This window comes from Zootoca vivipara, chromosome 9 (assembly GCF_965207765.1).
Source record: "Zootoca vivipara chromosome 9, rZooViv2.hap1.1, whole genome shotgun sequence".
NCBI classification, from domain to species: Eukaryota; Metazoa; Chordata; class Lepidosauria; order Squamata; family Lacertidae; genus Zootoca; species Zootoca vivipara.
In genome coordinates, this window is record NC_142592.1 from 27993721 (window position 1) to 28009700 (window position 15980).

Genomic DNA, 15980 nt, shown 5'->3' on the forward strand with positions numbered 1-15980 from the left:
GACTCCATCCACTGGTGCCCATTGGGACTGCTGGAGTGCAAGGCAGGGAGGCCAACAGGAAGTGGAGCCACAGCCAATGAAAAACAGCCGTCTAAATTTGTTTGGATCCCATCCTTGTCCCTGCTGAGTTTTACAATGAGAACAGAGAATCTGGGGAGGAGGAGGGAAGCGATAGGCAATGCTACCCCTTGGGCTATAGTTGTAAGCAAGCAGCCAGCCAGGTTTGGGTTTGGTGGGGCAGTGAGCCATTTGCCCTAAGGGAAGAGCCTGTAGTGTATAGTCTTCATTACTCACTGGGCTTGCCCTGAAGTCTTTGCAAACCTGCTTGCGTTAGATGTGCAAGCCAAAAGCCAGAGCCATTGAGCAACAGTTTTTGACACAAGGATTACTCAACTCCACATTATATATGTCAGGGGTAGGGAAGCTTTTTCAGAGGGCCACATTCCTTTCCAGGCAGCCTTCTGGGGGCCACATGCCAGTGATGGGCAGGGCCAGAGGTAAGGAAGAGGCATTGCCAGAGTTCAAGGATGCATTTGAGCCCCAGGAGGGTGCAAAAGAGGGCTAGTGAGAGGCATGGCCTGGGGAGAGGCTGTGTGGCTGAGGAGGAGGAGGAGCAAACTGGAGACAGCCTATCTGGAGGAATGGATGTGGCCCCCAGGATTGAGGTTCCCCACCCCCAATACATTTTGTAGGATTGCAGACAAACTCTACCTTTGAAGCACGTTCTTTCTCTCCATGAATTCTGGACCCTGTCCTTTGTTTATGAGGTGCTGGGAATTATAGCTCCGTGAGGGGAAAAACTACAACAACCAGAATCCTTCAAGGGAAAGAATGTGCTTAAATGTATATAGTGCCTACACAGCCTTAGAGTGCAAGCTTTGCACCTGCCTCCTTGGGGAGAGGTTAAATCAGGCACCCCCAAACTTCGACCCTCCAGATGTTTTGGACTACAATCCCCATCATCCCCGACCACTGGTCCTCTTAGCTAGGGACCATGGGAGTTGTAGCCCCAAACCATAGCTGCCAAGTTATCCCCTTTTTAAAGGGATTTTCCCTTATGCTGAATAGGCTTCCTCGCGAGAAAAGGGAAAACTTGGCAGCTATGCCCCAAACATCTGGAGGGCTGCAGTTTGGGGATGCCCGGGTTAAATGAAAGTAATTCAGTAATAGCTAATGAGAAAAATCAGGTGAAATAAGGAAAGGTCAAATTGCTTGTTATGGTGCTGAATCTTTCAGATGATCCCATTGACCCTTCATCTTTCTATAGTGCTTTGAATTGCATAGGTTCACCTATGAAGACCTGGAGACATGGTAAGAGACCTGGGTTGTAATTACTTAGTCCACACTGAAAAAGACTCATTATTCTTAAGCGTTAGTGGCATGTGTGGTGAGACACAGCCAACTTCCTTACAACGGAGTCTACTAGAGGCAGACTTTAAAATTTCAATGGCACCCTGTGCAACACAACAAAATTTGGCACCCCCACCCCCATCTCTCAACTTTCATTATAAGTCATTGTGGGTGAACCAGTCGCGCTTCCCTAAATCCACCTCTGTCACTGCTCCTTATTTGGACAGCATTGGGGGAGGGCAATAGTGGCAAGTTTGGGGTGGGGTGGTTGTACCAGTGGGAGAATCCCTGCCGGCCCAGCACTCCTGTCAGTGCAAATGCACAGTCTCGCCCTTATTGGCACCTCAGCCTCATTCAGGTAAGCAACCACACCAGCGTCAAGCTCTACCACACGCACTGCTACTACCTGCCTCCATCACTCCCTTGTTTGAGTATTCTAATGCAAGGGTGGGGAATGCGTGGTCCCCTAGATGTCACTGAACTCCAACTCCCAGCATCCCTGGCTATTGACGATGCTGGCTGGGGTTGATGAGAGTTGGAGTCCAACAGCATCCTGAGGGCCACCGGCTCCCCATCCACCTTGTAACAGATTGCAGTATTTACACAAATTGGTGGGTCCTTGTCCAGCACATTACAAATGTTCTGCCAAGCAACTGACCTGCAGTCGTTGATTGACCCCGCAAACAGCTGGTTGTGATCCAGCAAAGTATATAAAAGAGATAGAGAGAAGAATAGCCAGCTTTATTTCCACTTCCAGCTGAAGCCATGAGGGTTCTCTTAGCAGCTCTGGTTTATATTCCGTGCATCACAGCTGTAGTAAGGTAAGGAAGTATTTCATATAATTTCAATGTGTTCTTAGCAGTGGGCCTATGTTTCTGTAAAAAGAAATCTTGTTAATTACTTTAGAAGCTTGTTTTTTTTAAAAAAAGAAACTTTTGGTGTTGGCATGCTATAGAAAGGTATTTGCTACAAGATGGCCCTAGCCTAAAACCCTGGGCAAAATTCATGGAAACATTTCCCCTGCAACAAGTCCCAGTGGTAGGAATGCATAATACCACATTCACAATTTATGTTAATTTCAGTTCTTAGGAAGATGCTTTATACTAACCCAGGCTATTTTTCTAGTCCAGTATACTACCACAGACTAGCAGTGGCTCATGTACCTCAAGTAGGAATTGGGGAGAAACTTGATTCCATTGGCTCTTAAAAGTGAGCTTACCAACTTTGTGTCTTCTGAAACAAGATGCGAACTGAACTATCCTTCAATATTCTCAGCCAGCTTTTTCAGCGCAGTTCTCCAGTCAACTAATGTACATAAAAGTGCCTATACAATGGTAAAGGGTGCATATATTAGTGAAAATAACATATAAACATGTGAATATTGGTATGCGCATAGGAGAGATTTTCGCTAAAATGTTAAATTTTCATGAGGATTTTTTTAAAAATCGCAAACGGATGCAGAAATGTGGAATTTAAGATTAGAAAACCGAGAGAAACCCAAAATGGACATAGTTACAGGTAGGTAGCCATGTTGGTCTGAGTCGAAACAAAATTTAAAAATTTCTTCAGTAGCACCTTAAAGACCAACTAAGTTTTTATTTTGGTATGAGCTTTCGTGTGCATGTTCGCCCATTCCAGGCCTCAACATCTACCATGTAATTTTATAACACTCTAAAGGCCGGATTCAACTCAACTGGTGCACTAGCAGAAGCCAGTGCAAGACTTCCGATAGCTCAGAAGAGCTTTCCCTCCTCTTCTCCCCCTGCACTTCCCCAATTCATTTCAGAGGGTCAGGGAAACCCCCGAACAACACATGTGGGGAGGAGAAGGATGATTGTTCCATCTGGCGGGCAGAAATGCTTGAATTATCTTATTAGTACTATGTTGATGTCTATCCTAAGCTAGGCAAAATTAACAAGGTACGTACCAGGGCAAAAATATTGATTAAACCACTCTAGAAAAAACATACTAGTCCTAGTCCTAGTTTCGGCTTTTCAGAGATATCATTGTCCATTGTATGCCACACCAAATATGCATTCATGTCATTCGCCCAGGATCCCTCTAACGCGATTTGAATCTATCAGAGGAAAACTCCGCAAAAGAGGAGAGCTGCATAAGTTTCTCGAAGACCGCCAACCTGACATTTTTGTTCAGAGGTACCCGCACTGTCTCCCTTCAGATATTAATTTGTCACAGGGACTTGCAACAGAAAGGCTCTATGATTACATGAATGTGAGTATGTCATTGCATAATAATGGGGTGAAAGCTCATAGGACTGATGCTGCTCATTGATTGACTGAGTTGTAGACTGATATAACCTGCTCTTTCATGAAATAACAAGGCTCCTTCATAAAACAAGGCAGATTGCAACATATAAAAACAGTCTATAAATGTCCATTAAAAAAGTAAAAATGTCAGCAAACATCCACTGCTCAAAGTATATGTCCACCTGTCCCTTAGTAAAATTGCTGCACTTGGCACCTATTAAGCCAATATTTATAGAGCTGTTAGTAGCCCAGACCATACCAGAAGCATTATTGTCGTATTGTAAAGTAAACCTAAATTAGATTGCAAATTTAAACCATCCCTTCACTCCCAGGACAGAGTAGGAATTAAAGCACATGCCTGAAATAAGCAACAATTGACTTTTTTTACATTTTCCGAAAATATAATAAAGGCTCCATATGTAAATTCCTAATTCTAGGAAACATTTATTCCTCATAAACTGCAAAGAGAAGGAAGGTTGGTGTTATCATTTAACATGCCATTGGCAATGTGGTGCCATCTAGATGTTCCTAGACTACTGCTTCCACCATCCCTGACTGTTGACCACACTGCCTGGGGCTGGTGGGAGCTGTATTCCTATGAAATCTGGCGGGCTCCCTCTGTGCTAACCATTTGAGCAGAATAGCAACCAGGCTTCTTGTCTCAGGATTTGTGAGTGGCTCTTGGTTTAATTCTGATCCTGTTTGCTTGAGGAGGTGGCTGGACTTAGAGGAGGTCCTTCAAAAGGGACTGTGCGAGAAAAGGAGGAGAAAGGGATCGTGAGGTAAATCTACTTGATGAGAGGTGTGGTAAAAGCAACTCTTTCCTCAAACTGCTGTAGAAAAGGAACACAACAAGATGGAAAACAGTTTCCTTTAACGGTTTCCTTGTGAGGCCACAAATGTTTTCATTTTGATTTAGCTATGTTTTGAGGTAGCCGTGAACAAGGTTGCTGCCTTGGGCCGAAGATTGGGGGGGGGCAGCAGTGCCACGGTGCGGTGCATGTGTGACATGCCAGTGAATTTCGCAACGTGTGTTGTGTCATGTGTTGTGTGTGCGTCATCGGGAGGAGACAGGTCGTCAGGGGGAGGCCTTGCCAAACACCACGCAGCTTCAATGACCACAGCTCCTCTCTCACACTCGGGAGGAGGCTGCCTTTGATGATGTGCCACACTCGGCTTGGCGCTTTGGCCTCCTCCACCCCCTCAATATTGGGGGCGCTGAGGCCCCTGCTAAGAAATATTGAGGGCACTGACGGCACATCCGCCCCTTAGAGTTGGCACACCTGGCCGTGAAGGTCTGTTAAAGCAAAAACAACTAGGAGTATCGTGGCCCCACTATTATATATGCATATGCGTATGTATACAGTATGTATATAATATTAATTGTCAATAGCAGTAGAGGGACTTGCTCCCTTGCAGTTGTTGACCCATGTTGTTTCAAATGTGTCAACGAGGGCTGGGGAACCCGTGGCCCTTCAAACATTCCAGAAATAAAAAGGTAAAGGACTCCTGGACAGTTAAGTCCAGTCGAAGGCGACTGGGGTTGCAGCGCTCATCTCACTTATCTCACTTTCTGGCCGAGGGAGCCGGCGTTTGTCCACAGACACCTTTCTGGGTCATGCGGCCAGCATGACTAAACCACTTCTGGTGCAGCGGAAACCAGAGTGCATGGAAACACCGTTTACCTTCCCGCCATACCTGTACGTACTTATCTACTTGCACTGGTATGCTTTCGAACTGCTAGGCTGGCAGAAGCTGGGACAGAGCAACGGGAGCTCACCCCAATGTGCGGATTTGAACCGCTGACCTTCTGATTGGCAAGCCCAAGAGGCTCAGTGGTTTAGACCACAGCGCCACCTGCTTCAGGCATTCCTGGATTATAGCTCCCATCATCCCTCCCTATTTGTTCTGCTGGCTGGGGCTGATGGAAATTGGAACCCAGCCATGTCTAGGGCGCCACAGGTTCCCCAGCCCTGCTGTAAACAAGGCTCTTGGTTTGCTCAGGAAAGAGTGAAATTGCCCCAGGACAGCCCCATAGTAGCTTCTCCTATTTTGTTCTTTAAAATTTGCCGGGGGAAACAAATATGCAAAATATGCATTTCCAATTAAAGCAATGAAAATATAAATTAAAAGTTAAAGCCTGTTTTTGGAATACAAGATCATGTCACCTTCTGCAGCAGATGCCTGGAATGGGTTGTTGTTGTTGTTTTAAATACTAAAAATAGAACGTGAGACGGGGCTGTGCTGCTCGTCAGGGGATGATATGGAAGTGGAAGGCTGATAAGCTTGTGGAGTTCATCTGTGGGCTGATCCTGTCTTGTCATCCAGGACTCTTTGCCTGGTTTCTAAATTCACTTGGATGTTTAAGAAAGCATAATAAACCCACAAAGCAAAGCTTAATCAGGCTTGTTAAGAATTTCTGAATAAAACATTCCCTCCCCCCAATTTGAACAACATTCCATGCAGGGTATGGCTCAGAGTTCTGTGCAGTAAGTCATTTAGAAATATAGCTGTGCCTTTAAGTGCAGGGTTTTGTTTTTAAAAGCAAAATTACCATGGTGGGTTCCCTAATGCAAATGGGAATCCTAGCATGGGGTGGGTGGGAGGGAGGGGGCGGCGTCGGAAGCATTACATATTTGCCTCTGTCATGGTCTCAGTCTGGATTGAGGGGGGGGAAGCTCCCATTGCTGGTGTGGGGATTGGGACCACAGCAGGAAAACAGGATTAAAGCCCTCTGCCACTACGCTAAAATTCCAGTCCAGATTAGAACACTGTGCTGACAATCCCTATAAAAGACAAACACCACATTGGCAGGCATGTGACTAATGTAACATGCGTAATTCCTTCCCACAGAGGTGTGCCTGCCACCTTTATTAGACAGCTTCTCGCGAATGCTGAAGACATACCTCTTTACCTTGGCTTTTTAGGTGTATGTTTTTCAAACCCACCTCTATTTTCAGTGTTAGGCTTGGAGGGTCATTACCTTTGCACCTAAAATGGAACTACCTATGCAATGATGTGTTTACCTGCTGGGCACCACCACCCACCCGAAGCTCCCCCAACCTTGTCTGTCAGGTGACTGAATACTGGACTAATGGGTTGTTTCCCCCCCCCCTCAGGCCCAGTACTATGGAGAGGTGAGTGTGGGCACTCCACCTCAGCAATTCACCGTGGTGTTTGACACCGGCTCCAGCGATTTTTGGGTCCCATCCACTAGTTGCTACAGCAAAGCTTGCAGTAAGAAATATTTTGACATTTAACGGATTTAACGCAGTAGCAATCTCAAACATATTCCACCTTGTGTACCACAGAATTCTCCAGACCCAAACTAAAATAATTTAAGGTTTGTTTCCTCCCCACAGCCCCCCAAAGATGGGCGGGGTACAAATAATATATATAGAGAGAAATAATGGATTGGAGACGGGGAAAGGGAGATTTTAGATGCAGTGCTTTGCTTTTAATTAATGAAATGCTTTGCTTTTATTATTTAATCAAAATTAGGCCTAAACCTGGGGGGAAATCATGTTTATTGCTCAGGTTACTAATGGGTTTTGTTTTTGCAGGCATGCATAAAAGATTTGAGTCGTTTATGTCACACTCCTATGCGCTAGGAGGGCAGCCGTTTTATTTACAATATGGGACTGGGAGTTTGATCGGCATCACTGCCAAAGACACCGTACAGGTGAGGGAAGCTCTTACTAGGGTTGCCTTCAAGCATTCTGTATTTTGTTGCGTTCTTGGCAGTACACGTGAGGGTATGGATAATTTCGGACATGTCTTTCATAGTAATTCAGCTGATGTTCAAAATGCATTGTTAAGGAAATCCAGTCCGTGTTTTTTGTTCACCAAAGTCTCTTTGAAGGTAAGGGATCACAAATCACACAACTATCTTATAAAGTCACTTTATATGCAGATGATATAGCACTAATACTATCATTCTTATCTTTGCCGGAACTGGAGAAAGTTGCTGGCATATATGGTTCAATATCAGGTTGTGTGATAAGCTTTTTCCCATCAGAGGCGGGGAAACGTAGGCCCAAGCTGTAGAATTTTGTGACATAAACCAATCCTGAAAAGGTTCAAGAAGGAAATTGTTTTGAACTGAATAACCTGAACTATAATGTGGTTACATGTTTTTCATATTGTTTCTCTTTGGCAAATAAATGAACCAGTTCAGCAACATTTCCATTGAGGCTCAAGACTTTGGAGAGTCTGTCTATGAGCCTGACCTGACCTTCATCTTTGCACACTTCGATGGGGTGCTGGGCTTGGGATATCCATCGTTGTCAGTACTGCATGGACTTCCAGTATTCGACAATATGCTGAGGCAACAATTGATAGAGGAACCTGTATTTTCCTTCATCTTGAACAGGTCAGTGTTTGAGAGTGAAAAGACAGGATGACCAACAAACCAGCCTTTCCACAGAATGGTTTCTGGGGAAATATTCATGTTGTTGTTGTTGTTGGCGGCATCCATCTGCCTCGAGAGACCATAGAGTGTGCCTTCTGGGGTAAATCAAACCACTGTGATAGCAACACCGAAGTAACTTCCCTGGGGCATAGGCCTGGGCTTTGTGTATGAGAGTCCTGGGCTGCCCAGACAAGACCACCGTCTCTCTGGCCTCACTGATGTGGTCCAAAGGAAAGCAGAGCAACATGCTTGGGCTGCAGGAGTTGCCAGAAAGAGGAGGACAAGGTGCCATCCAATCATCTTAGGGACTCTTCTCTGGATTGGTGTAGGGTTTACTCAGCGCTTTCTCCCCTAAAAAAAATGTTTAGCAGGCGTCCCCAAACTGCGGCCCTCCAGATGTTTTGGCCTACAACTCCCATGATCCCTAGCTAACAGGACCAGTGGTCGGTGAAGATGGGAATTGTAGTCCAAAACATCTGGAGGGCCAAAGTTTGGGGATGCCTGGTTTAGAGGTACTCTCATTTTGACTCAAGAAAACCACCATTTTATAGTACAAATTGGGAAAAATAAATACAGTAAATGGACAAAAGTACAAAGATTCACAAAATGTTTAGGGGTATGCGTACCCCTGCGTGCCCCAGGGAAAAAAAAGCACGGAGTATATATATTAATTTATGCAGCTATTGTGAGATTTCTGGTACTACATGTTTACCACACAATTCACAAATTTTATCTACTTGCTGCATGATTTCAGTGAGTTGAGACAGGCAGAGACAGCCACAAGTTTTAGGGGGCCCTCGGACAAGATGCCAATTATCCAGCAAGGAGGCCTACTTATAGTATAATCATAATCATAAAAATTATGAACGTTTATTTATTAATCCCCTTCTACTACACCATCGTCTCAAGTCAATGGAAATAAAAAAAATCCAAAAACAGTTAAAAACACCAAGGACAGCTGATACATTTACAACAAAACCGAAACAATACAAAAGGTCTATTTATCCAGCTGGGAAAGCTTGTTGGAACAAAAATGTCTCCAGTTGTTTCTAGCAAGTGCAGATAGTGGGCACTTATCAAATCTCGGCAGGAATGCTATTCTGCAGAACCGGGGAAACCACACTGAAATTCCTGCTGGGAGTTGCCGCAGAGCTGGCTTCTGAGATCCTTGGAACTTGCAGGAGAAACTTTCCTGCAGACCACAGAAATCTTCTGGATATGTAAGGGATAAGGCTATCCCTCAAGTAACCTGGTTCTGTATATGTTAGTACCAAAACTTTGAACCTGGCCTGGTAGCAGCTTTCTGTTCCATCTTTTTGTTAGAAAATGAACATATTCATATTCGAGCTTTTAAAGCAATCAGGACAGTAATTTCTAATGAACTTCTATTATTATTATTATTATTATTATTTTCAATTTATACACCACCCTATACCCGGAGGTCTCAGGGTAGTTCACAAACAAAACTACAACATATAAAATCAAACCAAAAACCCAATTAAAAAAAACAACCCCAACAAGCCACATTCTAAAAGGGTGTTGGATGTCAATAAGATCAATATGAGTTGCTTTTCAGATTTGGACTTGATGGTTCTGAAGTATTAAATACTGTTTTTGCATTCTGGCTATTCTCTTGTCATGGTTTGACTACGGCTGCACACATACCATACATTTAAACCATGACTTTCCCCAGAGAATCATGGCAACGACAGGTTACCCCTCATAGAGGTACAATTTTCACCACCCTTATCAAACTCCCGTTCCCAGGCTTATTTGAGGAAGGTCATGTGCTTTAAATATGCTTTGAATGTATGGTATGTTGGCAGCCTAGGACACTTGCAGCTTCCAAGGCAAACACAAATACGTATCTGAGAAAACTGAACTAGGTTACACCCTCATTCAACTTCATGTCAAACCACAACTGTGTTTACACTTGCCTATCCAATTGTTTTCCTTTTTTTCCTTTAGAGGAGGCAACACTGAGAATGGGGGTGAGCTGATATTTGGAGGCATTGACCATTCTCTCTACAAAGGGTCCATTCACTGGGTTCCAGTCACCGAGCAAAAGTATTGGAAAATTCATATGGACAAGTAAGTTTGAAAAATAAATGGACCAGAAACCTTTGGAGTGGTAATGTAGAAAGGAAATCATCTCTGGATCAAATAACACAAAAGAGCGAGGTACAGGGTGTGTGTGTTGTATTTGGACCAAAGCCCTTGTAAAATGTGATTTATGGAGCAAAAAAATTGCAGGCTCCATTCTAAGCAATTGCTTTGGGGGGGAAAGAGCTTGCTCTCACCTTTCAGTGTTTTTAACCAATGAGCCAACTCATGCATGTCCTAGAGAGGAATTGTAAAACTAACCAGGAAGTTCCTTCTCCAGACAATGGCTGGCTGCAATTCAGCAGGTTAAGCCTTGGCTATTATGGAAATACAATTATGGTGGAAAGTTTACCTGAGGACATTATGTTTGTCGGGCAAACTTATTACTTGTGTGTGGCTCCTGATTATTTTTGTGGGGGTTTCCTCCACTCCTTTGCAAAACAGTTTGAATACAAATACATTTTATTGCTAATTTTATGCAAATATTGTGCCAGTCTTTGCAGGGTGTGGGCATGACCCAACCCACATGCCATATACCAGGCCTAGAAAATCTCTTTGGAGCTCCTGGCTGATGGTATTTGGAACCCAGCAAAATCTGGACACCACAGTTTCCCCAGCACTGTTTTAAGATATTAAAAATTAGAACTAGTTGAATAATACAGAGTCAAATTTTAATATCCTTCAGAAGATAATTTTGCTGAGATGATTTTAAAAGGTTATGTTTTAACTGAGTGCTGACCCTTGCTTGCTTTCCTCATCTATATATGCCCCACATGCTTGCAACCTGATTCAGTCAAGAGTATTCATGATTGTTCTTTTCTCCCCATAAAAATACAGCGTGAAAATCCAGGGACAGATAGCAGCATGCAAAGATGGCTGTGCAGCCATTGTAGACTCGGGTACTTCCCTCATTACTGGCCCACCCTCACAAATAATACTGCTGCAGCAAAAAATCGGAGCCCACCCAGCCCCGCATGGCGAGGTAAACAGAAGGTTTGGGCAGCAGAGCCCCAAAGAAAATCCAGAGCTGTTGATATGATCCATAGCTGCCAAGTCTTCCGTTTTCTGCGGGAAACCCCCAGATTTTAATCCGTTTCCCGCTGTTATCTTGAATAGAAAAAAATCCCGGAAATCCCCCGGTTTTCCTACCTGCCAGGGAGGCTCCATTTCGGGTGCCACTCTGCCCATGCCTGGGCACCGGAAATCGGGCAGAGGGGCTCCGGAAGTCGCTTCTACGCATGTCTGGACATGCGTAGAAGTGACTTCCGGTGCCGCGCCGCTGCTGATCCCGCATTTTACAGCGGGAGACTTGGCAGCTATGTCCAGGACATATTGTTTGAGTTGCGGGGGGGGGGGGGGGAGGAATCAAAGGTCAAAATAAGGGGGAGGTTTTGGGCAAGGCTACATATATACTTTGCTGGAATTTGAGAGAAATAGGAAGTTACGTTTGTCTACTCTCGCGTTATTGGCAAAAGCAACAAAGATTCTCGTGGCACCTTGTCTCATCTGCACCATACATTTAAAACAGTCTTCTACCACTTTAAGAGTTGTGGCTTCCCCCAAAGAATTCTGAGAACTGTTGTTTGTCAAAGGTTTCCTAGCTGCCAGCTCTCCCCACATACCAACGCCAATAGGTCACTTTCGCTGTTTATGTGAATGACAATAAGAACCCCAGTTCAAGTGGAGGAATTAATTTCTGTTACAGTTTACTGTAGACTGCAGAAGACTCTCCAGCCTGCCTCCGATAACCTTTACCATTGGGCAGAGGGAATACACAATAACTTCAAAGCAGTACATAATCAAGGTATGTATCTGAATTCTCACGGTTGCTGTCTTCTGAAGCAAGAGCTGTGTTGAGTGTTTGTGGGCTGAGTGTCGATATGGAATGTGGGTTTTTAGCTGATGGGCATAAAAAGCCACTCAAGAGCCTCCCTAACAGCTGGCATCCAGAGGAGAGCACTACCTTTAACAGTGGGTGCCCACTGCCTTCTCGCCACTTTCCCCTATACAAACATCCCTGTACCCTTTGGCCAAAGGGTGTGAAAAATTGTGAAAGGGAGGGCATGTGTTTTGCAGAGGCCAAGCGGCTTATGAAACGAAAGCCTGTCGGTTTTGGTTCAATCCAGGGAGGGCATGGCTCATTTCACCACCTAAGGTGAAATGGGAAATGCCAGCTTTACCCTGCTGCTGCTCCCACCCTCACATGTCCTCCTGCATCTGCAGCTGGTGGAGAAATGGCATCACCACCAGTATTGATTTTAGGCAAGATTGCACCGATTTGGGGTGACATCTCACCCAAAATCATGTGAGATCTTGCGCTCTCTGCGTGGGTGGCATCTGCCGCCCGAGGCAGCGGCCTCCCCCTGCCTAATAGCTGTGCCAGCTCTGGTTCAAACGCTAGTGTAAAAGCATCACCCAAACAGAAGTGTTTGTTTTTCTGTGACAGCAAACCAGCGGAGGAGAACCTTTTTGCCTCAGTGGCTTTCAGGCTCTGGATCTCGGCCCCCGCAACAAACCGATGTGGATTCTGGGAGACGTATTTATGTCAGCTTTTTATTGCGTCTTTGATCGCGGGAATAATAGAGTTGGATTTGCTCACAAAGCAAAATAGCACGAGTAATGGGAAATGCTTTGACAGCGGTTTGCATCCCGCCAGTAAACCTGCCCTAGGTGCAACGAGTCCAACTGATTTGGATGAGGGGGTGGGAAGAGGCAGTGTTAAAGAAGACTTGAAAATTCTTGGATCAACTTGGAAGTGAACCAGTGTTTATGTGGGCATAGGAAAGCAGTCGTAGGTTGCAACCCTGTAGCCACTTACAGTGGTACCTTGGTTCTCGAACGGCTTAGTTGTCAAACAAATTGGCTCCCAAACACCGAAAACCCAGAAGTAAGTGTTCCAGTTTTCGAATGTTTTTCAGAAGCTGAACCTCTGAGTGCAAGAAGTGCAAGAACTGCTTGAGTGCAAGAAGCTCCTGCAGCCAATCGGAAGCTGAGCCTTGGTTTTCGAACTGTTTCAGGAGTCAAATGGACTTCCAGTTTGAGAACCAAGGTACCACTGTACTTGCGAATAAACCCCATTAAACTCGGGGCTAACAATGCATGGAATTGTATTTTAAATCTCTGGGCTAGAATTTTTCTCAAGGAGCTGAAAGTAAAGCAGGAAGTGAAGCCATCTCAGGGATGGTGGCCCTCCCAGAGAAGCCTGACTTTTCTAAGAATGGTATATGCACCATTGTTCTCACCTTCTGTGGTCTTCCAATGGCACATTTCCTTTCTTAGTGGAGGGAATATGACATCAGACTAATATAAAAGGGAAGAACCCAAATTATTCACTGCAAACTGGATTTCCCCTTCTTCTGAGCAGTAGTTAAGGAAAGAGGAGTCTTGGCTTCTCAGAGTTTGTGTTGCGTTATAAGTAGGCAGTGATAATAATAAAAAATTCCTTTGACCGTGCAATCCTATGCATGGTTTACTCAGAAGTAGGGATGGAAGGACCTTTTCAGTTCTCCCAGTTTAACAGTTTTCCAACCTTAAATTAAGTTCTTCCCATTTCTGCGGCAATCTGTGAATCTTTTCTAAAAATCCTCATGGATTTTTTAGAGCAAGTTTCTCCAAATAAACATATTTTTGTATGTTCTGACTAATGTACACATTTTTTTGCAAGTATTTCCCCTAAATATAGGTGCTTTTATATGTTATTTTCACTATTGTATCCACACTTTTCCATAATTGATTTTTTTTTGGTAAACCTTATTTGGTTGGAGAACTGCACCACAAAGTTTGGCTGAGTCTGAATTTTGTAGGATATCTGTGTTTTGGTTCTCGTATTGCTTTGGCAAGTGCAAATTTAATAGATAAGGTTTTAAATGTGTACTGAATCAAAGTTCTCCTCAGAAGTCAACAAATTCCAGTGGGGCTTATTGCCATGTAAGTGTGCATGGTCCAATGAATGGGATTTGCAGGTTAAACCTATGCAGAGCAGCACTGTAAGTCTGGAATTTGTCACTTGCACAGTAGAAAGGAGAGAACTCCAGGCAATTTGGTTTTTAAATCTCAGCTACAGATGCTGAAACCGCTTAAAGCAATTTAAACTTTACTTCTGGCAACTGTGTCAACATGTCACGTTTTAGATTCTGCTTTGTCCTACGCAAAAATATTTTACAAAGGCTGAATACTAATCAAATGGTGTTTAAACAGATACTTTAAATGGCTGCATTTTTCACTAATGCCCACAGGGCTAGATTTATTAAATCTGGTTTTAGAATCAGATGTATGGATGAATTAAAGTTGATCAAGAAAATGCCCTTTGGGGTTGTCCTGTTTTCACTTTATTTGACCAGTTTGTTTTCATTTGCAAATGACTTCACTCTGTTTGTGTCCTCTTGCGGATTTATGCTGTGGGAAAAGGGAATGGAGGACATTAACTCTGTCATACAAAGAAATGTCTCTATTGTTGTGAGGCATAAAAGGGGGAAAATCCAAATATAATGGAGTGGAAATCTCCAAAGGGTTTGCTGCCGACTTTGATTTACAGCTCTTCCTTTCATTGCATTCTCCTAATTTGATTGGAGATATTTGTTGGAGACAAACAGCATATTTAAATTTGAAGGAATCCTGTTGTTACAAACATGACAGTTCTTACTTCAGCCAGAAGGATAACTACTCTAAATGTAGCTTCACGGATCCTGTGAGAACTCCTCTTTTAGTTGATATTCCCGTGCGCAGATTCAAACATCATTGTTTCATCTGCCCCACTACCCCCACAGAATCAGGTGGCGCTGTGGTGTAAACCACTGAGCCTCTTGGGCTTGCTGATCAGAAGGTTGGTGGTTTGAATCCCCACGAGAGAGTGAGCTCCTGTTGCTCTGCCCAGCTCCTGCCAACCTAGCAGTTCAAAAGCACACCAGTGCAAGTAGATAAATAGGTACCGCTGGGAAGGTAAATTGCATTTCTGGGAGCTCTGGTTTCCATCACAGTGTTCTGTTGCGCCAGAAGCATGCTGGCCACATGACCTGGAAAGCTGTCTGTTGACAAACGCCGGCTCCTTCGGCCTGAAAGCGAGATGAGTGCCGCAACCCCATAGTCGCCTTTAACTGGACTTAACGGTCCAGAAGTCCTTTACCTTTACTTACCTTACAGACAGTGGGAGAAGGACAAAGGAGATTTTAATGGCCCAACTCTCTTTGGGACTGTCTCTTCCACCTCTGTGCCTCCCTGCAGCTTTTTCTCCCGTCTCTGACTGCCCAGCCTCTTCCTCTTCCCCCTGCCTCATGGATGGCACAGAACCCCACAAATCACCGGTCCTTTCTCCGGGATCATCCTCCTGCCCCCCTGCCTCCTTTGCCCACACTTTGGACTCTCTAGCCTGTTCATGACACCAGGCCTTTACCAATGTTTCATTCCTGTCAATTTGTTAATTTGTACCCTGTTGTTGGTTTATCAACTACACTGGTTATTTTCACTACAACTTTTTTGTTTATTTTTTTATTTTAAAAAAACATTATTTCAATGGGCAGTCTCTGGCCCCACCCACTCTTGGCACTCAGCCCCTGGAATAGTCACTACAAGGGGATGCAGCCATTGGGCTGGATTCTGCCTCGGGTATCAAGATGTCTTCCCAGTGCAGATAAAGGCTGCTGAACCGCACCCACCATTGTGAGGTCTTGCTGAGGTCATGATGATGCCTCCAAGGCTGCTTCCATTGGCTGTGGACTGCCTGTGATGTCACAAAAGCAATAATGCTGCTGGGTGGATATATTGGAGGTCTATCCCCTTCTTCCTAGCAGAATGCAGTTGGCAACTGCTGTGATGTTCAACCCTAAGGTGGTCACACGGCAGACAGAAGGAGG

The 15980-nt window shown here is 44.4% G+C and overlaps 2 protein-coding genes across 2 annotated transcripts in view; both read left to right on the forward strand.

Moving 5' to 3' along the window:
• The first annotated feature begins 1990 nt into the window (after positions 1-1990).
• On the forward strand, positions 1991-14432 carry LOC118091055 (cathepsin E-A-like). The gene is made up of 9 exons (XM_035127651.3): positions 1991-2171; positions 3405-3582; positions 6737-6854; positions 7181-7299; positions 7790-7989; positions 9997-10119; positions 10969-11113; positions 11837-11935; positions 12578-14432. Exons 1-9 carry the CDS (start codon positions 2116-2118, stop codon positions 12740-12742), a joined length of 1203 nt encoding a protein of 400 aa, XP_034983542.3. The 5' UTR covers positions 1991-2115; the 3' UTR covers positions 12743-14432.
• Positions 11837-15980, forward strand: part of RAB3IP (RAB3A interacting protein) — a 61320-nt gene continuing 57176 nt past the window's right edge. Inside the window, exon 1 of the mRNA XM_088651935.1 lies at positions 11837-11935. The gene's annotated coding sequence lies outside the window, so the exon portion shown is untranslated. The remainder of the gene's footprint in view (positions 11936-15980) is intronic.